A 26,731-nucleotide genomic window follows, 5' to 3' on the forward strand; every position below is an offset into this window, starting at 1 on the left:
GGTGAGAGAGAGAGAGAGGCATCTTGTCCTGAAGTTCACCACGCCAGAGGGCCGAGAGAAAGAAGCAGAGACGGCGGAGAAAGTGCTCGTCCTCCTCGGCGGACAAAGTGCTCTGTACATCTCTCGAGAATGTCCCTTTCTCTCTCAATCGATCGACCGCCATCTCCATATCTAAGAAATCCGATAAAAATCTTAACATTCAGGTTTCCCAATCCCGACCATTTTCTCTGATCCGATTCGGCTCAGCTCCGAAACAGCATTTCCAAGTCGGAGCGATTTCAGAAACAAGATTTTCGAGTCTTTCCGAATCGCTATTTTAATAACATTTGCGTTTCTGCTTAAGATGCAGCCGTATCGTTCATAACCGAAATCGGTTCGTGTCGGACCAAATGCGTTTCGATGATCTCAGCATTGTTTTTTGGGCTGGTTTGGAGGATCTGACCCTTGATTTCGTTGCAGATAGAAGAAGAAGAAAATCGTGATTGGAGAGATTTCATTCGTGGCAATGGATTCGTTGTCTGCGATCAGTGAGGAGCTGGCCAACATTGATGGAGAGATCAATGACATCTTTCGAGCGTTATCGTAAGGATTTATTTTATTTTTAAAATTCTTCTCTGTATATATATATATTACGTCCGTGTTTCGTTGTGGTAGAAGTTCATTTTGTATGTGAATTTGGCATTTTATTGTCTAAACATGTCTTCTGAAATTTTTTAGAAGTATCATATTTTATAATTACCTGTATATAGGTTGTAATCTCGGTGCATGAGTATGGAATGTCATGTTATTTGGATTCATGTTAGAAGGTATGGCATAGGTTTGATGCAGGCTGCCAACCTGGTGCAACCGTCCTTCATTGTCCGGGTTCGGAACTGACAATGAGAGCATAAAACTCCCACAGGCATAATGTGATATACTATTACATGGGTTGATTACAATCAAGCGCTGTCTAATAGTCTATTACATATCCGTATAACTAAAGTTATTTCACTTTTTAAATTTGAGTTAAATGATTTGATATATATATATATATATATATATATTGAAAGATGAGAAATATTATTAAAAGAAAAAGGAACTACAGGAGAAAAGCAAAAACAAAACGAAGAGAAAACACTAACAAAACCTAAAAACAGAGAGAAGGAAGGGAGAGAACACAAGCTACAAAACCTCGGCAACCGACCCAATTACGACGCCCAATCCCTAAAAAGGAGCAAGACTTTGGAGAAAACCGTTTGAGAGGAGAGACTTTGATTCCTGAAAACCCTGTTGTTCCTCTTCGCCCAAATCAGCCAACACACGACAAGTAACATGCACCGCCACTTTCTCTTGCCTATCGCACCCCCATCCTCCGCATGCCAATAACAAAACAGATTATCTAGAGTAAGGGGCATGATCCACAACACTCCACCCAAATGCAAGTGCACCACCAAATCTCGGATGTGAAGGGATAGTGGATGAGGAGATGATTCACAGACCACAGTCTCCTCATTACTGAGGCAGAGAAGGCAGACATTAGGAAGAATAACCCCTCTCTGCGCAGGTTATCGATGGGAAGAATTATGTTTCTCCCTGCAAGCCAACCAAACGCCGCCACCTTGGAGGGATACCATAGGACCAGATTGCTCTTGCATGACAATGGGTAGAGGAATTGACGGAGGACATCGGATGGCTGTAGAAGGAGTTGACCAAGAAGACACCAGAGCTGGACCTCTTCCAAACGACCAAATCTTCCTTTTGGAGATTTGGACGATAATCTTGCAATATGGAGAGCAAAGAGATTAGGTCCTCTATCTCATCGTCATTGAAATTCCTTCCAAAGGAGGGGATCCAAACTCCTCCCATCCCATTATGAAAGAAGCAATCTTTCATAGGGATATTTTGATTTCGGCATAGAGAGAAAAGAGAAGGAAAATCTTTCATCAACATGTTGGATTGTAATGCCCCGGATTTTATAACTCAAGTTTCGTACTCGTTTTCTAAAATTCCGAGTGTTAACCTTTAAAGATAGCCCACTTTTCACATATAATTCCATTAAAAAAAATTTGTGAGCAACACAACGAAAGAAAAACAAACCACATATAAAGGCAATGTCTAAAATATACATCTCAAAATATACAAATAGCTGCCCATAGGGCTTATACCAACCAATGTCTCAAGACTAAATAAATTATAGAAATAAAACAGCTTAACACAAAAAGGAAAATAAAATGCAGGTAGACTTGAGCTGCAAGATTATCTAAGTCCTCATGCTCCATGTGTGCACTAACTTGCACATCATCTATGTCTCCTGTATCAATTGAATATTGAATATGTTTTGATAGTGTCAATGGCTATCCCAGTGAGGTATACCCCCAAGATTACCAAGGCATCACAATAGTTAAAGAGTAATATTCAAATAACACTCAGGAAAATGCAATATTCAATCTACAATATACAAATAAAATACAAAAAAGAGAGTACAATATCTAAACTACAATCCACGCATAACACACAAGAAGATACAAACCACACTCCACAAGTATAACATGAACAACTACACATCCAAACTACAATTCAAAATATATCACAAGGAGATACAATCCACTCAGAACAAGTATAATAAAAACAACCACAATATTCAATCACCAATTTAATCTTGATTAATGCATGGATGTATGAATGCAATCAACCTGGGGATGCACATCCAGCTGAACAAATGAATAAGTATTTCAAGCAGTCGGCCTATTCATGTAAAAGAATGAGTCTTTCAAACAGTCGACCCATTCCAAATGAAATAAGGATCATTCGAACAATACATCGGTCTTTCAAACAGTCAACCGGGCATCTGATAACACCCATGCCCCGTGTATGTATGATTAACCTATTCTTATTAGTTCAATTTACAAATAGCACATCGGAGAAGCTCAATGGTCACTATGGGGGGTCGTCACCCAGCATAGGCCGACAGCTCGAGTACAGTGGCCCATATCACCATGCTTGAGTCATGATACTTTAACAATTAAGATTCTAACACACTTAAATGATTATAGGTAGTGATTGTAAAACAAAGAATCCAAGGAGCTCGCAGCTCAGAATCCTCCCCCCCCCCCTCGTCTTTTCTCAAGAGGATTTAGCTGACAAAGGACCTTGCAGCAAAGCTCAAAGAGGAAGAAGTTTCTTGGCGTCAAAAATCCAGATGTAAGTGGATCCGTGAGGGTGATAAAAACACTAAGTTTTTTCATCGCATGGCCAGCGAAAGAGGTCGGACGAATGCTATAAGTAGCCTAACAATTGAGGGCACTTACACTGACGACCAGGATCTCATATCGGAAGAAATTGTCCGGTTTTACAAGGATCTATTGAAGAAAGAAGAATGGATAAGACCTTCCCTCGATGATCTTCCTTTTGCCAAGCTATCTGAAGATCAAGCCGCCTCTCTAGAAGCCCCCTTCTCTCCCACAGAAGTAAAGCAGGCCATCAATGATATGGAAGGGGACAGGGCCCTTGGCTCGGATGGGTTTCCGATAGCGTTTTTTCAATTTTTCTAGGAGGTACTCAAAGATGATATTATGGGAATTTTTTTTTTCTGAATTTCATTCGAGAGGCATTCTGTCCAGAGGAATCAGGGCCTCATTCATTGCCCTCATCCCAAAATGTCAGGGTGCCCATACGCTATCTGAGTATAGGCCAATTAGCCTCATCGGGGGCCCCTACAAGCTCTTAGCGAAAGTCCTCGCTTCTCGCTTGATCGGAGTCATTGGATCGGTTATTTCCCATCATCAAAGCACCTTTATTCCCGGTCGCCAGATAATGGACCGTGCCCTTATTGCGAATGAAGCTATTCACTCCAGATTCATATCCAAACGCAAGGGCCTTCTATGCAACCTCGATATTCAGAAGGCTTATGACCACGTCGATTGGGATTTCCTCCCTTATTTGCTTCAAAGGATGGGTTTCGGTAGGAGGTGGTGGAATTGGATTAGAGAGTGTGTCGGATCGCCATCCTTCTCCGTCCTCATCAATGGCTTTCCCAAAGGCTTCTTCCAAAGCTCCAGGGGCTTGTGGCAAGGCGATCCGCTCTCCCCTTTTCTCTTCTTGGTGGTGGGCGAGGCCTTGTCTCGCATGCTTATCAGAGGCCAGGAAGCAGGCCTTACCAGCGGGTTTATCGTGCAGGGGATGTCCGCTCCAATCTCCCACATTCAATTCGCCGATGATATTCTCCTCTTCAGTGACGTCAACCAAACCAAAGTCAGCAACTTACGTACGATCATTCGCTGTTTTGAAGCAGTTTCAGGTCTACGTGTCAGTCTGTCCAAGTCTACAATGCTGGGGGTGAACATGGAGGAGACTTAACTCAAGGATTACGCTGATTTCTTCTATTGTGCTTCCGATTCCCTTCCCACCACCTTCGTCGGTCTTCCTTTATGCATTGGGAAGCCCCCAAAGAAGTCTTGGGAAAAGATCATAGTCAGGGTGCGGTCCTATCTGACCAATTGGAAGAGTAGATATCTATCCTTAGGAGGCCGGCTAACTCTGATTAACTCAGCTCTGTCCAATCTTCTGATCTACCAGATGTCGTTGTTCAAGTGCCCAGTCTATATCGTGAAGATATTGGATAAGCTCAAAAGAGACTTTCTCTGGAACGGAAAATCTGATAAGGATAAATTTAACCTTATCAACTGGAAGGCTGTTTGTTGCCCGAAGCAAGAGGGAGGTGCTGGCATCAAGGATCTAAAGCTTATGAACCACGCTCTCCTGGGGAAATGGTTGTGGAGACTCGGAAATGAAGATGGGGCCTTATGGAATGATTTGATAAAGGGCAAATACGGCAGATCAGATGGGGGATGGTGGACAAACAACAGATGCAACCGTAAGATGTCTGCCATATGGAGGGACATTCTCTCCACCAAGCCGGATTTTCTCAAAGGCATTTCCATGATTACAGGCAATGGCACCCGGACTCGATTTTGGCTGGATCCCTGGGCAGGAGTAGCTACGCTTAGCTCCTCTTTCCCTAAGATTTTCTGCATTGCAAAGTTCCCCCAATGCAGGGTTGCAGATTGTCTATCTTCTGAAGGCGGGAAACCCGTATGGAACATTGATTGCAGAAGGAACCTCACGAAAAGGGAGATCGACGAATACGCTGCCCTTCTTAAATGCATCTACAGCTTCACCCTAAATCACAACACGCCTGACAGATTGTCTTGGCATCTGGACAAACAGGGTAGATTCTCAGTTAAGTCTTTTTATGGTTTCCTGTCTGTTAATCTCTCCCCTCCTGCTCTCCAGCGGTACTATGGATGGTCCTACTCGGTCCCTCCCAAAATTGCGGTTTTCGGTTGGTTAGTTGCTAACCAAAGGATCCTTATTGTTGATAATTTGCGGAAACGGGGCATGCTTATTACTAATATATGCGTCTGCTGCATGGCTAACGAAGAAACGGTTAATTACCTTTTCATTCACTGTCCCTTTATTCTCAAGATATGGTCGGTCTTCCTTCTCCGGTTCAACATGTTTTGCTGCTTTCCAAGTTCGACTGATAGCCTCCTCTCTCTCTGGCACGAGATCAAATGTGGGAAACACCGGACCCCTCTCTGGCGTATGCCCCTCTTTGCGGTTTGGTGGGCTGTGTGGACCGAAAGGAATGATCGGTGTTTTAACAACAAAGCCAATCCTGCGGACCTCGACGCTCTTAGGGCCATCCATCTCCTGGTGGAATGGGCTACCTACTCGCCTAAGCCTAATGACTGTAATTTTGATTTCTTAGCTGCTTAGCAGTTCTGCTATCTCAGCAGATCTGTGCTCCTCCTCTCTTTTTTGTTTTCTTTTTCTTTCCCGTTTAATATAATTTTTTGCGTTATCTCTAAAAAAAAAACAAAGAATCCAAGGCATTCCATATATATAAACTTCTAAAGCTAGTGGCCACTCATGACTCAAACACAAAATTACCATCACAAGTCCAGATATAGTTCCAACAAAAAGGATCCTCCCAACAAGCCACATTGGCACCAAGTCCATTCAAGGACACCACCAAAAAATACAATTCACAAGCCGTAAGGGTACAAATAATCCACGCGATGGTAAGTCCACACCCAAGCAACATTTAATCTACTCATAAACAGCCACTAGTTTGAGGAATCTCCAATAATACCATCCAATCTCCAAGCGGCAAAACAAATCGTAATTCTCCAAACACATAAATCACTGCAACTAGATTAAAGTAAATAATTCCACATCTAATTAGATCATAACATTGTAGACTCTAAACATTAATATCTATAAATCCAGAAACATACTCATGTGACTTTTAAACATAAGGGCTTGTTTGGATTCGCGTATAGTATTGTATTGTGATGTAATACTGTACAACGCGTATACTCTGGTCATTGTACACTATATTCATGAGTATTATCATTGATCAGTAGAATGTTTGGTATGGAGTGACCTTCGATATGTAATCAGCGGATATACCGAATTCAATGTTTGTTCAAGGAACGGACTCCCTAGTGCGAAAAGTCCATAACACAGACCACATCTATAGTTGCTATGGATCATCAGATCTTGCTGAAGCCAGCTTTTTTTGACTGTCAGATCCCTTATACAATGGCTCAGATCTGAGAGGAAAACCACTTTAACGGTTGAGATCTAATATTCCGAAGATCCCTGCCTTAGATCGCTTGATTCTATTGCATTTCTACCCATAAATCGTGGTCGTCGAACTTATGCGCATCGCTGGATTGAATCGCTGCTTCCTGAACCCTACTGAGGAGAAAACCCTAGCTCGAATGGCAAAAGACGGACCTGCCCCCCTCGACATTGAAGAGGGAGAGATCTCCGAAGGCTCGGTCGAGGAGATCTCCGCTGAGGATTTTAAGCAAGAATCTACGATCGTCCAAGAAATCTCCAAAGAGGATTTTAAACAAGAATCTAGGGTTTTGAAACTGAGGGCAGATTCTAGGGCTTGGTATAATTATCTAAGTAATTATCCTCAATCGGGCCTTTACAATCTTGCTTGCATGAGCGCTGTGCAGAACAAGGCTTTGAATGAGATCCTGTCGAGGGGCTTTGGACCTGGTGACGTGAGATCGATGAGATCGGCACCGTCAAATTTGGTACCAAATTCAGAGGAGCCCTTTAGCGTGGTGATTGATGTCACTGGCGATGATGAGGACATGGGAGAGAAGGAGGAAGGGGAACTGGAGGAGGGAGAGATTGATTTGAATTGGATGTTGAGGTTAAGAAATTGGAAGAAGGAAATCCACCTCATAATTCTAATATAAGTAATAATTCTGAGAAGGAATTGATAGAGATGGAATTCTTGAAGCGTATTAGAGACGTAAGAATAGAGACGCCTGCCCATCTATTTCTGGTTCGGAGACGTACATGGGCGGCGAGTGTATATCGGATTTCAAATCCGATTCAAACATAAGTTAATGTATTATTTTAAAATAAAACAATACAGTACGTTCTGGGCCTGCGATCCAAACACGCCCTAAGAGAAAGCGTATATATAAGTATGAATCAACTTAAAGCTAAGATTAACAATTTATAACTCAACTAACTATTTAATCATACACATAAACTAGTCATAAACATTGAATAAAAGAAAACTAAACTAATTATTATAATGAAGGAAAGCTTGAAGTGTAATCTTCACCTTCTAAGGGTTGAATTGCCTTCAAGATTAATTAGATTCGTGTTCTTGCACCATAGGTTGAAAACCCTCTTGATAATGCTGATTGGATTTGGCTTCAATTGGATTGGGTTCAACGAACTTACGAGTCGACTCAACGGCACGTTGGAAAATCCGATTCAACTCCACAAACTCTAATACTTGAGTCGATTTGACTTGAGTTTCATCTCGGCCTTGGCCTCTCGACATAATGAAGATACACCACGCAATAGCTACCTCGAAGTGGTTGGCTGCACTCGACTCAACCCCACGGTCAGACTCAACTCAGACTTGGTGGATCCTAGAGAGTTAAATCGACAATGACTCGATGTAAGGCGACGACGAATCGGATTGACACAACACAAACCAGGTTTCTTGGAAGTTGATTGAGATTGCAACAATTTCTGGACCAGGATCAATCTAAAACATAGCTGACTGGATCAGGATCTCACTAAAACCAGCCTAGTTCGAATTTGAAGTGGCGAGGGCTCAGTTGACTCAGTTGAAAACTCGGTAAACCTCTAACTGCACTTCTCTTCTTCCCTTTTCTTTCTTCTCTTTCCCTCCTCTTCTATCTTCTCCAGACTCAAGACACATCCAACAATAGATCTGGACTCACACCAGGCCCAAGAACCAACCTAGTTCTCTTACTGAGTCAAATAGCGAGTCACAGACTCGTCTTCTAAATCCACCTCTCTTCTCTCGATTCCCTCATCTTATTTCTTTCTCTTGCACTATGTGGAAGTTATCTGGATAGAATAAGACTCCATATTTGATTTGAACAACCTGCTTCAACAACTCAGTGTGGCACTGTTAGTATAGCTAACTCCTGCACCTCTTCATTGAGCTTATGGATACAACGACTGGCGTGCTTCTATGTATGATTTATAGTGATTGGATGATGTTTTCATGGCCTACCCAATGAATGAAACATATATGAAATTGGTTCTATAACAAGAACGAACAACTGCCACTAGAACAAGGAAGACAATCTGGCCATTAATGGCAAATCACAATCTATCGCTTCTTTCTCCAAAGCGACACTTGGGGATGGTCCTGATGGCTACATAGGAGCTTGTAGAAGTTTCAAATCGAAGCTCCATGTCTATTTAGATGGTGGTTTCAAACCTTGAAGGAAACGTCGCATTTTTAGGGTTTTCGAAAAAGACAGAAGGAAACCCTTTGCTGCTCGATTTTATTTCTCTCTTATAGCATAACCTAATTTCTCACAACCGTCAGAAGAGAGATAAATGGTCTAGTGCACTCAACCTCACTCGTCTAACAATCTTAACGGAAGAAGCTTCCGCATGTGGAGGAAGTTGCAAGCCACCACAACGATCCGCGAGAGGTTAAAATGGAGGGCTGACATGTGAGGAGATAGAGGGATTAGGATTGGGAGAGGAGATCATGTGCGGATTGCCAGCTTGGTAACGAAACAATTTCCATTTTCGTGAATGTGCCGCATGCACACCTGTTTGTGTCAGAAATCGTGTGCATGTATATGTGTTTCAACATGCAAATTGAGTAAGGTCTTGGTTGAAATCAATTGTTCTACTAGATGGACGGTTTGGATTATCTAAATGAAAGCAAATGGTGGGCCACGACCAACACAACAAACGTGATCCGTTTAAACGCCCGCCGGGTGGGAAAAAAACGAAAGAGAGATAGGAAACCCCTCTCTTTCGGAAACTATCGGGTCAACGCCCATTTGATCGACTCATGGGTCTTGTGCGCTGCAGGAGTGCACACACACTGTGAGTGTGGAGTACACAGTGATGCTTAATGAAATCCACACCGACCATTAGGTTTCTCGCCTTAATTTGGATCCCTAGACTAGAGGTGAGGCAGGCCCATAGCTCAAGTGGGCCATTCTCAATAAATTTTAAGTTCTATTGTTGATTCATATCAATCTAACGGCCATATCAATTCTAAATCTTATCATTAGTGACTCTTAGGCTCCTTAGCCTAGTTTAGAGGAATCTAAATAATTTCTTTCATAATCAAGTGGTCAATTTGCTTGATTAAGGGACGGATTGCTAATTTGGAAGCGATGTGGCCCAATGAATGATGGATTTGGTGATCCAGGTCTCAAATTTTATTTCACACGGCTCATTCCATCCGTCAATGCGTCATGTGAGACTTTACTACAAATTGAATTCTAAAATTAGATTTCCACATGTACATTCGAATTATTAAGTGTAAGTTAAACGTAATCCACACACACCTAAACTACATTAGATTTTCATGGTAACACTCAAGTATGGAAAAGTATGGGGTGGTACATGGATCCACACCATTAATCCAACCAAAAGCTTATCCTGTTACCATCACTTAGAGGGAAGCTAACATTTCCATGAATGGACCTAGCCGGCTTGGCTATATTTTTCCACAAGAAAGACAATCTATACATGGAAGACTCCCTCATTCACCAACCAGAAGAGGAGATTCCATATTTCGCAGCTATAAGTTGCCTCCACAAACTATTGGGCTCGGGACACAAAACATCATATCCATTTGCTGAGGAGAACTGTATTGACAACTTCCAGATTTTTAATATTAGCTCCCCCTTCAGCGTACGGGGTACACACATCTTTCCACCTGAGCAGATGGAACTTGAAGGAATCACTGCTTCGTTGCCAGAGAAACCTCCTGCGAATTCTATCAATTTTAAGAATCACTGATTTGGGGCAATGAAATAGCGATAAAAAAGTAAATGGGCATACTAGAGAGAGAGAGGCTTTGATTAAGTTGATTCTTCCCCCAAGAGACAACTCATTCAACATCCAGCAGGATAGTTTTCTTTCCATTCTTTCAAAGAATCCTATTAAGAAGTATCAGGTGATATGATTACTTGAATTTAGGTATTTAAATAGATGGATTCGGCCAGGAGAAGAATCCTGGTATCTCACATATCCGTGTCACTGTCGGATGCTTTTGAAATGTGATTCTTCTCCTACTTATGAAAAACCATGTAAAGGCAACTACTGAGTGCAGGACAACCATAGCAAAAGTTTAGTTTTGGGTGAATCTTACCACCACTAGATCATTCTTGGACAGTGGGCCCTACTTGATCCCACAGCTTCCTCCTAAAATGTCAAAGCAATTGGGGGCCACTCTTTTCCACTGCTTGAAAATGTCAAACAAGTGAAGCCTCCCATGGCCTCCTAAAAATTGAAGCATGCAGGGCCCCTTCCAAAAAAAAAAAAAAAAAAGAAAGAAAGAAAGAAAAGAAAAGAAAGTTGTACAGTGCGGCGACTTCTGGTCAGACAGGGTTCAGATTCTCCCAAATTTAAAGCTCATTATGGGTGTTACACAATGGATCATTTCCCTTGTTCATGTTAGGTTACGAGTCTTGTTTTGAGGGAAGCTCTATCTGTTTAGCCGTTGATGTGCATTTGGTGCCTGGAAGTGTTTACTTCTTAAGACATGAGGTTGCTCTGTCGAGCTGTTGATGTGCATTTGGTGCCTGGAAGTGTTTACTTCTTAAGACACGGGGTTGCTTTGCATCGGCATGGGCTGGGGCATTCAAGGTTAATGGGGTTTCATCATGTTGTATAAGGGTATCTGAAATTTGCAATATGTTTTCTTGCAGAAATGGATTCCAGAAACTGGAGAAGATTAAAGACTCAAATAGGCAGAGCCGGCAGTTGGAAGAACTTACAGGGAAGATGCGGGATTGCAAGAGGTTGGTGCTCTCTCTCTCTCTCTCTCTCACACACACACACACACACACACACACACACATACAGACATCATTTTCATGCATGATACTAGTTTATTAGATGAACTAGATGTGGAAAATTCCATCCCCTAGATGAAAGAACCTTTCCATATGTATCTTCCAACAAAAAAAAAAAAAAAAAAAACACCTTTCCATACTTGTCATTGGGTTATTGTTTCTCAGGCTTATCAAAGATTTTGACCGAGAAGTTAAGGAAGAGGAAAGTAGAAATACTCCAGACACCAACAAAATGCTCAGTGAGAAAAAACAATCAATGGTGCTGTTCACTCCTTGAACATCTATACTCTTTATAAGCAATTACTACTTCTCAGTGTTTGTTTGAAACTCTAATAAGCTTTTTGTCCATATTCACTGTTATGTATTGAACTTGAGAATTCTTTCTCATTTTTTGCAGATTAAAGAATTGAATTCTTATGTCGCTCTCAAAAAGCAGTGAGTTATCAACATTTCTTACAAATTACCAAAGTTGGCTTTATGTGGAACCCTTTCATTTACAAAAGCATCTATTTGTTTATTTCGAAACATCAAATTTTTTAGACCATCTACTTTGCCTTTTGCTATATTTTCTTTAGATTTGTTTATTTAGAAAATGGAAAATGCCCTTTTCCATCTTCCTATTCTAAAACCAGTCTGTGTTGTTAGATATCCAAGCCTCTATTGCTAAATAATTGCAAAGGGCTCTGGGACCCATGTGATTGTGGACGAATTTTAGAATAGGGAAGATGGCAGCGTCCAGGTCCTATTGCTGGAAGTATACAGAAATATGAATCAACTTAAATTTCAGCTCACATAGTGGAAGTCAAGGTGTTAAAGGCAATTCCAGACATAGACATTGAATGATGAACCAATCATAGATTGGTTAAGAGAAAAAGGTTAGATGACTACAACTTTAGATAGCACAAGGAATCAAATTAGCTTAGGAAAGGAGCTATTTCTAGGAAGATTATCATTGAATCACAATTTTCAGTGAAAAGGGTCCATTGCATGCATTAGTGTCACCTTCCATTGCACTTTATCCCCCCACAAAAAAAATAAAAAATAAAAATAAATAATAAAAAAAAAAAAAAAAGAAACCAGAGAAAGATGGTAACAGCCAACAGCAATGAGATCATGAGGAATCATCCCAAATATATTTTAACAGAAAGGATGTTAATGACTACATTGAGCCAACATAATGATTGGACCTGAACTCTTGGCAGCAAAGGAATCTTCAACGCCTTAGTCGAAGGAGCTGGGTACCCACCATTATCTGAGATTCCCAAAAGACGATTTGGAGGTTATTTGCCACGCCCTGCCCATTTCCAGACTTTTTTTTCCCCCAACAATGGATCAAGACAGACCTCCTGTGGTATGGTGAACTAGATTCAAAGGTTGATTGTGTGGATTCCACTGAGGCGGAGAGTGTATTGTAGTCTGGATTCCATAGTGCTCATACACCCTCGAGGGCACTTAATCTTTTTTTCTTTTTATAACTTTCTTTATTGTAGAAAAGATACAAAAATGATATATTGAAATTCCATTTTATAATATAATGCTCTAATAACCAGTTGCTTTCCTTTTGTCATTTGACGAATTGCTTTGTAGTTTGAAAATAATTGATTATTAGATACTTCACTCTAAATACTATTCGGTAAATATTTCTATCCACATTTATTTAAGTAAATCTAATTTCTCATCTTTACCATTTTGTGAAGTTATCTGTTCATGCCATAGGTTTGTTTGCTGAGTGTCTTTGTTTATTTATTTATATATGGTTTATTTTTTATTTTTTTTAAAACCTTGTGCACGGGAACACAGGTATGCAAGCAGTCTTGACAACAAGCGAGCTGATCTCTTTGATGGGCCTGGTGGTGGAGGGGGTTTTGGTGAAGAGAATGTTCTGCTAGCTTCGTGTATGCACATAACCTACTTCTTTATGGTTGGAGTGTTTACATAATTTCTGTTTTGGACGATTTCTTTTCCACCATTATTTCCAGCTATTGCGATTTCCTTTCTTTTGGTAGGTTACATAAATTGTGTTAAAGGCCAACCTGTTGCAAATACATGCATACAGACATTGCTTCCGTCAGAAGTTTGATTGAACAATAGAAGAGAGAGAAATAGCACAACCAAGAGTGGATTCAACTTCCGAACAGGAAAGTGTGAATTGACAGTGGATGTACTAACAAGCTAACAAAAAAAAAAAAAAAAAACTTCCGAACAGGAGCATTGGAAGCAACAGTGTGGTGAAGATCCAGGTGTAGAAGAAACAAAACAGGATCTGTCATGACAATAATGCTCCACCTATGTAGGCTCAAACAATCAACAAGTTGCATTCGTCATAAAAGAAGAAATCGACACTGTTGATTAAAAGAACACAAGGGGCTTTCACTCCCATTTTGGAAGATGATCAACAAAAGCAACATCTGCAATTGATCAGTGCATCTTTGGCATTGGTGACGAGGGAGATGGGCCCAAAGGTCATCAAGGATGAAATCACCAAACATGACTTTTTTAAGAGGGTGATTGAAGCAACCTTGAGGACAAACTTGTTTCCTGGGTGGTGGAATGTTATGATCCCCAAATTATTTATATTTTTTTAGATTATTTTTAAATTTACTTCTTTAGGAAGATAAGGCATGAGATATATCATATGTAGGGAGATCTTGTTGATTTGGAAGGGATGAATTAATTAGGTTAAAGATAGATATTAAGATTATTTATTAGATCTATCTAATATTTTTAGCATTTCAAATTCTTATAACTAAGAGATTGGGGAAAAGACAAGAGAAAGGGTGTGTTTGGTAAATTAAATAAAAAAAAAGTTTGAAATTAATTTAAGTATTGGATTTATTGTGTATTGAATTTTAAGTATTGATAAGTGTTGGAATGCTTGTTTGGTAAATTGTCTGAAAAAATTCCTGAACACAAAAATTTAGTATTGAATCCAAAAATTTCTGTTTGGTAAAAATGGTCTTAACCTAATTTGGGCCCATACCCTAACATGATCTGAAAAAACGGATGGACGGGGTGGATTTCTCACAAACATCACGGTGGGCCCAACCTAGTTGGCTTCCTTCCAAAGTTGGAGTGGATTAGGTGTCACCGGGGTAATGCTGGACTGTGGGGCCCACCTTGATGTATGTGTTGTATATCCACATGGTCCATCCATTTTTTTGGATCATTTTAGGATATGGTCACAAAAATGAAGAAGATCCTGATCTCAAGTATACCACACCACAGGGAATTGAATTCCCACCATTAAAAACTTTTTGGGGCAACAAAAGTTTTGGATCAAGCTAATATGTGTCTGTTCCCTTCATCCAGGTCTATGTGACCTTATAAACAGGTTGGATGGCAAATAAGTATTATGGTGGCCCCTAGGACGTTTTTAATGGTGGTTGTTCAATGACTACTATTTCCTATTGTGTGGTGCACTTGAGATTTGGATCTACTCCATTTTTGGGCCCATGGCCTAAAACGAGCTAAAAAAACTGATGGACGACGTGGATATAAAATTTATTTATTAAAGTTGGCCCCACGGACACAACAACACTCACTATCGTGCAACCCAGGTAACACCTAATCCGTTCCCGCTTAAAGCGGAAGGACATAGATATCCTAGGAAAGCCTCTCATAGGAAGTTCATGTGACGGGAGAGTGGGGCCCAATATGATGTTTGTGACAAATCCACCTGATGTAGGATACATGTATGGATGTCATGTTTCACAGGAGATTATTCAAAGGACAATTCAAAGCATATAGATCCCAGGACCTGTGGGTTACGGGCCAAGCCCACTAAACAATAATTTCAGCAGGATAGTTCACCAAACAGTAATTTTAGCAAGCAAAAATTCATGTTATTTCATTAGAAATCATCTCCACATGCACACAATCATATAAAGATTAAATCGCAGGATGTCAAGGTTGTTAGAACAACCCCTTAGCACAGAATATCAACAAAATACTCATGGGCAGATTCATACACACATATAATTTACCATACTCATTCACCACATAAACTATGTTTAGAGGAGATGAAGATCACGTGGGATATGAGGTGGGATAAATATGTAATTTGGGAATTGAGGGTTGTGGGAGGAAATTGGGAGAGGGTTTAGGGTAGGTTTTATGTCGGAGGCAGGGACATAAGGGGTCGAGATTTTGGGCACAATGGCTTGAAGGATTTAGGCTAGATAGGATCAAAGAGTTTATTTATTTATTTATTTATTTATTTATTTTTTTTTATTTTTTTAAAGGAGTAGAAGGAGATGGAAAGAGCATACCTTGCAGAAGATACACACATGAGCGAGTCGCACGCCCATAAAAAGATGGAATGTCACCACCTTGCTCAAAGTCTCATGGAGGGTTCTTCCAAGTCACATGGAAGAAAGAAAGGCTTCTCTTTAGAAAACAAACGTGTACTCTTCATCCACTAGGGTTGGACATTTCCCCCCCTTAAATAGAGTTTTTACATTAAAAGTAAAATGACCAACATGCCCCTTTTAAAATCTAGCAAATTAGGGGCCCACTAAGAAATCCAAACCAACCAAAATGTGTAGAAAAATAACAAAACATAAATGGACACTAAAAACTAAAAAAAGGACTTGATCACATGGTGGGCCACCATATGATCAGATGCGATCCAACGGTTGGATCTCAACCAAAACTCTAAAAAACTATCTTGGCACTCCAAATAATGCAGCCCATGTGCATCCTCCCAGTTTGAGGCCTTCATGATGCACATCTTCTGCACATGGGGTCTTCAAAGTGGCCCACGGGCTAGGCCCAAGTAGTGATCACCCAAATAAAGTGTGGGCTGGGTTGGGCCAAGGCCTGGGGCTCTCCTACAGCGACGCTGGTACACTTTGATGTCCGCATCAACTCTCCCCGGCTAAGAAAGTCTCGCCGCTGGTGAGACAAAACTCCTGTAACGCTTTATAGCTTTGCCTCTATAATCCACGTGCAGTTTGATGTAGGTCGATCCTTCCACTTGACGAGAAACTTCTGGAATCCACCGTGGCCGGTAGACACTATCTGCTTATCCAGAATGTCCTCGATCTGCTCTCTCATGTGTACAGATGGTATGCGGGGTGCAGGCTGAGAGGAAGGCTCAGGTATAGGCCATGGGTCAGGGGACTGATCAGTGGGAGGCTCAAGGTGTGGATCATCAGGTGGGCCTCTAAATGGCACGAGATCTTCCACGTTGAATGTAGAGCTGATATTCAATGTAGGTGGAAGCTCGAGAACATACGCATTGGGACCCATACGGTTTAAAATTTTATATGGTCCTGCGCTGCGGGCATGCAATTTCTTAGTGGCACTAGGTGGTATCCGCTTTGGCCTAATACGGACCATGACCTCATCACCCACTTGAAATTCCTTGAATCGACGGTGCATGTCTGCTTGAAATTTATAATTTATATTACTTGAATTAATCCTTTGTCTAATCTCCCTGTGTAAATCATGCATGTAATGTGCAAAGGACTCAGTAGACTCAGAAGGACGACGTGACACAGACATGAGAATCAAATCTATAGGTCTCCTAAGCTTATAACCAAGAATAATCTCAAACGGACTCTTACCCGTACACCTATTTACTAAACTATTATATGCGAACTCTGCAGTTGGCAAGACTGCGTCCCAAGTCCTAACATGATCACCAATCAGACATCTCAACAAGTCGCCTAGGCTCCTATTCACCACCTTAGTCTGGCCATCAGTCTGAGGATGGTATGCTGAAGAAAATTGCAGACGAGTTCCCATAATATGCCACAATGTCTTCCAAAAATAGCTTACAAACTTGACATCCCGGTCAGACACTATGGTTTTTAGCAAACCATGCAATCGAACAACCTCATTAAAGAAGATCCGAGCAATGTGTGAGGCGTCCGACATCTTGGAGCATGCAATGAAGTGGGTCATTTTGGAAAAACGGTCCACCACGACAAATATGAAATCGTGCTTCTTGATAGTCTTGGGAAGCCCCAACACGAAATCCATACTAAGATCGTCCCAAGGGGCATATGGCATAGGCAAAGGAGTATGCAATTCTGTGTTCTTTTTCTTTTGCTTTGCCAGCTGACATGTACGACATTGCCCTACAATTCTAGCCACATTGTGGCCAGTAAAATCTGTCCTCAACAAGGGTTATCGTTTTATTCCTTCCAAAATGGCCAGCTACACCACCTACATGTAGCTCCCATATCAGGAAATCCCGTAGGGACGTGCGAGGAATGTAGAGTCGATCTCCACGAAACAGGTAATAATCATGAATGACAAACTCACTGTCTGTCCACGTGGGATCCTCTAGAAGTGACATATATTTCTCTCCAAAGTCCGGACACTCAGGATATTCGTCTTTTAACCGCTCAAAACCCGTAACCTCTACTCTCAGAGAATGGAGAGTCACAACCCTACGACAATGGCATCTGCGGGTTTGTTCTTGACTCCGGCCTTGTGCTTGAGAACAAACGAGTACTCTTGAAGAAATTCGACCCATTTGGCATGCCTAGGGTTCAACTTCTTCTGAGAGCCTAAATATCGCAAGGCCTCGTGGTCAGAGAACAAGACGAACTCATGCGGGAGTAAATAGTGGCGCCAATGCCTCAATGACTGCACCACCCCATAAAATTCCTTGTCATAGGTGGAGTATTTCTGTTTTGCTTTATTCAGTTTCTAATTGAAATAGGCAACTGGGTGTCCCTCTTGACTTGGTACTCTCCCTATTTCCACACCTGAGGCGTCACATGCCACTTCAAAGACTTTAGAAAAATCTAAAAGTCGCATGATAGGGGCCTCAACCATCTTGCCCTTTATGTCTTTAAAGGCCTTAGAGGCTGCACTGGTCCACTGGAACTCCCCTTTTTTGATACAATCGGTTATGGGAGCCATAATGGAACTAAACCCTCTAATGAACCGACGATAAAAGGTAGCTAAGCCGTGGAAGCTACGCACCTCATGAATGTTCCGTGGTTCTGGCCAACTCACTATGGCCTGGACCTTTTCAGGATTTGCACGCATACCCTCGGACGACACTATGAACCTTAAGAAGATAACTCGATCTGACATAAAAGCGCACTTCTTCATGTTCGCATATAATTGCTCTGTCCTAAGGATCTCAGAGACCTGCCTCAAATGGTGGAGATGTTGTTCCTTAATGGTACTATAAATGAGAATATCGTCAAAATAAACCACCAGGAACTTGCCCATGAAGGGCCTCAACACCTGGGTCATCACTCGCATAAAAGTACTTGAGGCATTAGTCAACCCAAAGGGCATGACCAACCATTCGTACAACTCATCCTTCATCTTGAAGGCTGTCTTCCATTCATCGCCTAGGCGAATGCGAATTTGGTGATACCCACTCTTGAGGTCAATCTTCGAGAAAATCGTGGCACCGGCCATCATGTGGAGCATATCATCAAGCCTCGGTATAGGAAATCGATACTTGACTGTGATCTTGTTAATTGCTTGGCTATCCACGCACATGCGCCACGTGCCATCCTTCTTGGGCATGAGGAGTGCAGGCACAACACATGGACTCAAACTCTCTTGAATGAACCCTTTTCTTAATAACTCATCGACTTGTCTCTTCAACTCGGCATGCTCGGTAGTGAGGAAGGTTCGGGAGAGTAGACCCAGGGACTAAGTCAATGACATGCTGGATGTTCCTCATGGGTAGAAGTTCATCTAGTAAGTCCTCAGGAAATACATCACTAAACTCCTCTAAAACTGGACTCACCCTAGACGGGATCTCTGCCCTAACCTCTGGTGTAACCTCTCTTGCCACTAGGGCATACACCTTTAAACTTTCTGTAGCCTTTCTCAAATTCTTTCGCATTAATAATGTGAAGAGACTTAGTTTGGGATTTCCTCACTTCTTTTCATCACCCTTCTTGATGTTTCCCCTTTTAGCCTAGGTGTTCTTGGGAGGCAGAGGCTTCAGAATAATCTTTCTGCCTTCATGTAAGAATGTACACGCATTTGAACGACCATATATTGTGACATCCTTATCAAAGAGCAAAGGTTGACCCAAGATGATGTGTCCCACATCCATGGGTAAAACATCACAACACAGTGTGTCTTTATAGGATCCAAACTCCAAAGGCACCAGACAACACTGGGACACTGGCATGGAAGAGTCGTTAACCCAAGAGACTTTATAGGGTTGAGGGTGGGGAGTGGGCTTTAGGCCCAAACGATCTAAGGTGCTAGCGGAGACCACATTTGCACAACTTCGACTGTCGACAATGACTTTGCAATTATTTTCCCCGCTTTTGGCGTAAGTATGGAAAATAGTAGAACGACGTCAGTCATCCTGGTCCTTAGCCTGAGTTAGGATACGTCCGACTATAGCAAGTGGGATAGTCTCCTCATCGTCTTCATCACTAGCACCAACATCAGGGCGATACTCTTCTTCTTCATAGTCGCCCTGGTCATTATGATCTTCCCTTTGATCTTCAATTAGGAGGGCCTTTCCTCGCACCTTTTGGGGACACTCACGTGCGAAATGACCCGTTTTGCCGCACTGGTAGCATTCTGTAGGCTCACCTCCTCTTGAGCTAGATCCTTCAGTGGCCTTACCCTTGAAATCTCTAGGGTTGGATCGCCTAGAGGAGGATGGTTTGGACTGAGTCCCATAATTAGGTCTCATACCCTGAGATGGAGCCCTAGAACTGGGATCTCGATAGTCCATACGTTGAGAAAGCTAGAGTGCTACATACCCCTCTAACTCAGGCACCAATTGGTAGGCATGATCCAAGGTGCCAACATTGCGAGTGAGCAGCTCGTGCTGAAGATCAGGTTGGAGCCCCATCCTAAATCTGGAGAGTGTTGCAATGGGGTCCTCCTGGATGTCACACTGCAACATATGCTCATCAAATTTAGCAATATAATCTATGATTGACATGTTCCCCTGGCGAAGGGACTGCCCCTAATCCATGAGCTTCTATTGGTATGACAAGGGAAGATACTTCTCCCTCAGGGCCTCTTTCATCTCGACCTATAGTGTGATGGGAGGTTGCCTAGACCTCTCAAGTCGGTGCTCATAGTTCAGCCAAAAAGACTTAGCCTGACTAACAAGCTTCATCTTGACGAACCGCACTCGACGGTCGTCAGGTATGTCATGCCACTCAAAAAAGTGGTCCATGTCTGCCAACCAGTCGACAAAGACTTTGGGGTCCAGCTGACCATCAAAGCTCAGCGCATCGACTTTCACACCTCTCATGACACGGTCTTCAACATCATGTCGGTCATGGTACTCAAACAGGGGTGGTTGAGGACGCACCCCTGTACGACCAACTACTGGGCCATGCCCCCTCGCATAATCCCTAACAGGCTCTCTTTGAGGGGTAAGATGTGCTATTGGAGCTCTAGCTGGCTCTACTGGGGGTGTGGGATCCTTCCTAGTACCACGCTCCAATACCTCAGCCTGAGGCTCATGCTCGTCACCAGGATCCTTAAGGTCAGCAAGGCGCCGCTTATTAGATTCTGTCATTGTGCATTGCTCCTTAATAACTGTTTCAAGATGATCTAGCCTAAACGTGATGGCTTGTAGTTGTGTTGGGATCTGTTGAGATAACGGGTCGGGATCACGACTATTACTTGCGGTTGCCATACCGTGACACACCTAAGACAACTTTAATGTAAGGAAGAAACTAATTCTAGTTTTGACACGAAAACTGATTCGATGGGGCACGGGTTGTAACCCTAGACTCTAGTTCAGATTTACTATCCTAATGGTGTGGCCTAAACGCTATATGAGATGCAATCTCAACCTATATGCATGCACGCAAAAGACCCTAACTTTATATGAGACTCACAAATACTCTATGCTAAACTTGGCTTTGATACCAAAAATGATGTACAATACATGTATGGATGTCATGTTTCACAGGAGATTATTCAAAGGACAATTCAAAGCATACAGATCCTAGGACTTGTGGGTTATGGGCCAAGCCCACTAAACAATAATTTCAGCAGAACAGTTCACCAAACAGTAATTTCAGTAAACAAAAATTCATGTCATTTCATTAGAAATCATCCCCACATGCACAGAATCATATAAAGATTAAATCGCAGGATGTCAAGGTTGTTAGAACAACCCCGTAGCATAGAATATCAACAAAATACTCATGGGCAGATTCATACACACATAAAATTTACCATACTCATTCACCACAAAAACTATGTTTAGAGGAGATGAAGATCACGTGGGATATGGAGTGGGATAAATCTGTAATTTGGGAATTGAAGGTTGTGGGAGGAAATTGGGAGAGGGTCTAGGGTAGGTTTTATGTGGGAGGCAGGGATGCAGGGTGTCGAGGTTTTGGGCGCAATGGATTGAAGGATTTAGGCTAAATAGGATTAAAGATGTTTTTATTTTTATTTTATTTTTATTTTAAGGAGTAGAAGGAGTAGAAGGAGATGGAAAGACCATACCTTGCAGAAGATAAACGCGTGAGCGAGTCGCATGCCCACAAAAAGATGGAATCTCACCACCTTGCTCAAAGTCTCATGGAGGGTTCTTCCAACTCACATGAAAGAAAGAAAGGCTTCTCTTTAGAAAACAAACGTGTACCCTTCATCCCCTAGGGTTGGACGTTCCCCCTGCCTTAAATAGAGTTTTTACATAAGTAAAATGACCAACATGCCCCTTTTAAAATCTAGCAAATTAGGGGCCCACTAAGAAATCCAAACCAACCAAAATGTGTAGAAAAATAACAAAACATAAATGGACACTAAAAACTGAAAAAGGACTTGATCACATGGTGGGCCACTATGTGATCGGATGCGATCCAACGGTCGGATCTCAACCAAAACTCTAAAAAACTATCTTGACACTCCAAATAATGCAGTCCATGTGCATCCTCCCAGTTTGGGGCCTTCGTGATGCACATCCTATGCACACGGGGTCTTCAAAGTGGCTCACAGGCCAGGCCCAAGTAGTGATCACCCAAATAAAGTGTGGGCTGGGTTGGGCCAGGGCCTGGGACTCTCCTACGGTGACGCTGGTACACTCTGATGTCCGCATCACCACCCTATCCATATGCTTTTCCAGATCATTTTAGGACATGAGACCAAAAATGAGGCATATCCAAAACTCAAGTGGGTTTCACGATAGGAAACAACGAGGATTGAACGTACACTGTTGAAACATTTGTAGGGCCACAGGTTTTGGATTAGGCTAATATTTTTATGTTTCTACTAGTTCATCCTGGTAGGAATGACCTTATGAACGGTATGGATGGCATATAAACATTGTGGTAGACCCCAGGGAGGTTTCAACTGTAGGCATTTCCCGACCCACTATTTCCTGTCGTGCGGCCCATTTGAGTTTTGGATATGCCTCATTTTTTGTCTCATGTCCTAAAATGATTTGGCAAAATGGCTGGACGGGGTGGATTTCTCACAAGCATCACGATAGGCCCCACCTAGCTTCCCATCTCAGGAACTTATTACAAAAGCTTTTGAAAGAAATCCATGTGCAAAGCAGAATCAGACTGCCTAACCATAACACTACACCTATGTGCGTACCATGTTGATGTAACAAAGTTTTGTGGGCCCCACCATGATGTATGTGTTAGATCCATACCGTTTATATATTTTGTCATATTATTTTAGGTCATTCCCAAAAATGTGGTAGACCCAAAGCTAAAGTGGACCACACCATAGAAACCAGTGGAGATTGAACACCTACAATTGAAAACTTCTTGGGGGCCACAAAAGTTTTGGATCAAGCTGATATTTGTGTTTTCCCTTCATCCAAATCTGTGTGACCTTATGAACAGGCTGGATGACAAGAAAACATCATGGTGGGCTGTAGGAAGGTTTCAATGGTGGGCGGCATTGTTCCCACAACTTTCTGTGGTGTGGTCCACTTGAGCTTTGGGTCTGCCTCATTTTTTTGGCTCATGCCCTAAAATGATGTGGCAAAATGGATAGACATGGTGGATATAACACATACATCATGACGGGCCAAAATAACATTGTTCCCATGTCCACACGACAACAACTACGCAATTAGCCCTAAAGGGTTTCACCAGAAGTCACTTCAAAAGGGACTGAGTTATTATTATTTTTTTAAAATGTTTTAACTTAAAATCACTTACCGCTTTTGGCGCATACACCACCCTTGAATTAATTCCGTGATTAATTTCCATTAATGACTTTTTTAAGTGTGTTAAACAAACACCCAAAATAGCATATTAAGTGGCTGAATTCTGATATTAAGATTTCGGTGACATATTTAGTGGTAAACAAATAGCCCCAAAGAGAAGAAACTTATTTCAGTCTTATATGGAGTTTTTTTTTTTTATTCTTCTTTTCCCAAATAATTGGGAGAAGGCTTAGATGATGATAGGATGATCTGGAGGTTTTTTTCCGCTTGAAGTGGCAAGTTATCAATAAATATTTCATTTTTATGTCAATTATTTTAGCTCAATATCACAATTGAGGTTCAAAATCATGGAGAATTTAATCAATTAGGAAAGGCGAAATTACAGGATATTTCCTTATACTCATTTGTTGCTGATAAATACTAATCAGTAGATTTCTTATACTCATCAGGCTAATACTCAACTTGTATTTTAAAATTACTTAAAGAAGTGTCAATTCTTATATACATGACTTTAGATATTAATACATTGCTACTGTAGTATGTGTGTGTGTCAGTGCTATGTCCACATTGGATTTCTGAACTGTCCTTTTGTCATATATGTGCCACTAAATTTTGGGCATTCCTGATATTAATTTTCCAAATTTTCTTTAAACTGTTATGTATCAAAACACCATTAAAAAAGAAGTAGAAGAAGCCCAGGACAAACTCCTGCCAATTAACCGAATAATACATGAAACTTCTAAGATTTTAACACCATGTTGGCTTGTTCATTTCCGAATTACTGAAGCAGAATCTGTACTTTTGCAGCTATGACAAATCAGCAGTTAATTGATGGTGGAAATAGAATGATGGATGAGACAGATCAAGCAATTGAGCGGTCGAAAAAGGTTAACTTCCCTCCCAAAGATTAGTATGGCACTGAACAAAAGGGTGTGTTAATTATCATTATTTGGGGCTTGATGATTATTCAATTTCCAGATCTTTTTGAACTCATTCATTTCAAAATTTGCATGGTCTTGAATCCTTATTGATGGAATTGTTGATGGGGTTTCTTCCAGCACTCTTTGTTTGTTCCAACTGCCATTAGTGTATCTAAATATTTGAACTGACTTTTCTTAGAGCTGATTATGGTTTAGAAGCTCCAAATCGGTGTTCATTGTCACGGAAATATAGTCGGTTTTAAAAGCCCTTTAGGTCATTATTGATCTCAACAGATCTGAATTGTCCAAAATTACCCTTAAGAAAACTTGAAAGAAGGATTAAAAGTCAAAATTATCCACAATGATTAAAACCTACTTGAGTTTAAATTTTGAAAAGTTTCTGAACTGTTTGGTTTCCCCTTCTTTGTTGCCAATAAATCTTCAAGGTTCAAATTCTTGAGTTTACATGCCAATCTGTTTCTGCAATCACTGTGGTTACAGGTTGTTGAGGAAACCATCAATGTTGGGGCTGAGACGGCAGCTGCTCTAAAAGCACAGGTCTCTGATAGAACAAGATATGAGAACCCTGATTTCTGGGTTTGTCTCTTTTTATTATATGCCACCAGTATTAAAACTACCTGTCAATTTGTTCTCTTCAGACTGAACAAATGAGTAGGATCGTTAATGAGCTGGACTCGATCCATTTCTCAATAAAAAAGGCCTCCAAACTGGTTAAGGAACTTGGTAGGCAGGTGAGTCTTCTCAAACATCACTCAATTGTTTTCTGACTGTTCTTTACTCTGTTTATCTCTCTGTTACCTGGAATTTATTTATTTATTTTTTAATTCATTCACTTTTTCTTTAGGTTGCAACTGACCGATGTATTATGACCATGCTCTTCTTAATTGTCATCGGAGTGATAGCAATCATCATTGTAAAGGTTGGATTTCTTTTTCTTGCATTTATGTTACATTTTCATTGTTGGTTCTCCCTTTTATTTATTATGTGGGGAATTATATAATCCTCGACTCTAGGATTTTATATCAGATCTTCTTTTTTTTGTTGATCCAGACCATTTTTATATGGTGTAGCCCCACTGTGGATCAATATTGCCACACCTGGTTAAGAAGCTTTTCTATCTTTGACCCATTTTTATTTTTTTTAATTGAATAGGGACCATTGTTTGCACCTTCTGCCATCAGCAGACCACCGATTGAAGGGTTATGATTGTTCCATTAGGGAAGTTTTCCTGGCAGTGGTCTCAGTGGGGCTCATCAGTGTGATTTTCTGGATCACCGAACCATAGTCCCACTTGTGCAAAACCAAGTGGCAGTGATACAGTAAATATCCTCTGGATGAGGATCATATAATTCCCTTTCATTTTAACTATTTTTCATGCTCATGGTGGTGTTCGGTAGCATTTTACATGTTATATGAGTTTAACTTACTTCTATGATGGATTTTGTGTGTTCAGCTTGTAAACCCAAATAACAAGGATATACGGGATATTCCTGGATTAGCCCCACCGGCGCTTACCCGGAAGCTTCTGTGGGATACAAACTAGAGGCTGAGAATAAGAGTTCATTCTTTCATGCCAAAGAGAAATGCCGGGATTGGGTCTTATCGGTTAAGCTGCCGAGTTTTGTTTGGTTGATGTTTTAAGCATCTCAAGACCAATGAGGTGATTCAGATTCAACTACATGCCGATTGTCAAGTGGTATTCTATGATGATTCTATAAGCTGTTTTTTCTATCTTATATTTCTGGTCTCTTAATTTTCTTTCTTTCTTTTTTAGTCTAAAATTCAATAGCAGTTTTTCCCCCCATTATGTCAATGTTATTCTAGACACTGACCATTAATGAATTGGTGAGATGTATAATAAATTAATAATCCCTCTCTTTCTTCATTATGAAGTCCTTTATTCATGGAGGAATGAAATGGTCAACCCACCTTTCTGAAAACTAAATATTCCATGTTGGCACTATATGATGGGGCCCATCCATACCCAACCCATCAGCTAAAATCACATCCATGGGCACCACTGCGTCGGTTCAGTCAACATGACATCATACATTCATACATAGATATTATAGCAGTTTGATCTCACTGACATGTATGCATATATGCATGCATATACATACATATGCTATTTGCATGTGTTGTAACTGTGTTTGGGCATAGAGGTGTACATTGGAACTGGCCTGCCAGAAAATATATGCTGAGATTACTGGTATTTGGAGGCTAGAAAGTGGTTAGCCTTGTTGTAATTTGCAGAGAAGTTGTTTGAGAAAAACACAATGACTTCTTTCTTTCCT

At 41.1% G+C, this 26,731-nt stretch overlaps 1 protein-coding gene across 1 annotated transcript; it reads left to right on the plus strand.

Moving 5' to 3' along the window:
• Window positions 1-26,361, plus strand: LOC131239341 (novel plant SNARE 11-like). Its single transcript, XM_058237003.1, has 11 exons — window positions 1-373; window positions 460-582; window positions 11,247-11,339; window positions 11,559-11,652; window positions 11,791-11,828; window positions 13,194-13,288; window positions 24,304-24,383; window positions 24,918-24,974; window positions 25,076-25,168; window positions 25,282-25,356; window positions 25,891-26,361. Exons 2-11 carry the CDS (start codon window positions 506-508, stop codon window positions 25,978-25,980), a joined length of 792 nt encoding a protein of 263 aa, XP_058092986.1. The 5' UTR covers window positions 1-373; window positions 460-505; the 3' UTR covers window positions 25,981-26,361.
• Window positions 26,362-26,731: the final 370 nt, after the last annotated feature.

This window comes from Magnolia sinica, chromosome 3 (assembly GCF_029962835.1).
Source record: "Magnolia sinica isolate HGM2019 chromosome 3, MsV1, whole genome shotgun sequence".
NCBI lineage: Eukaryota > Viridiplantae > Streptophyta > Magnoliopsida > Magnoliales > Magnoliaceae > Magnolia > Magnolia sinica.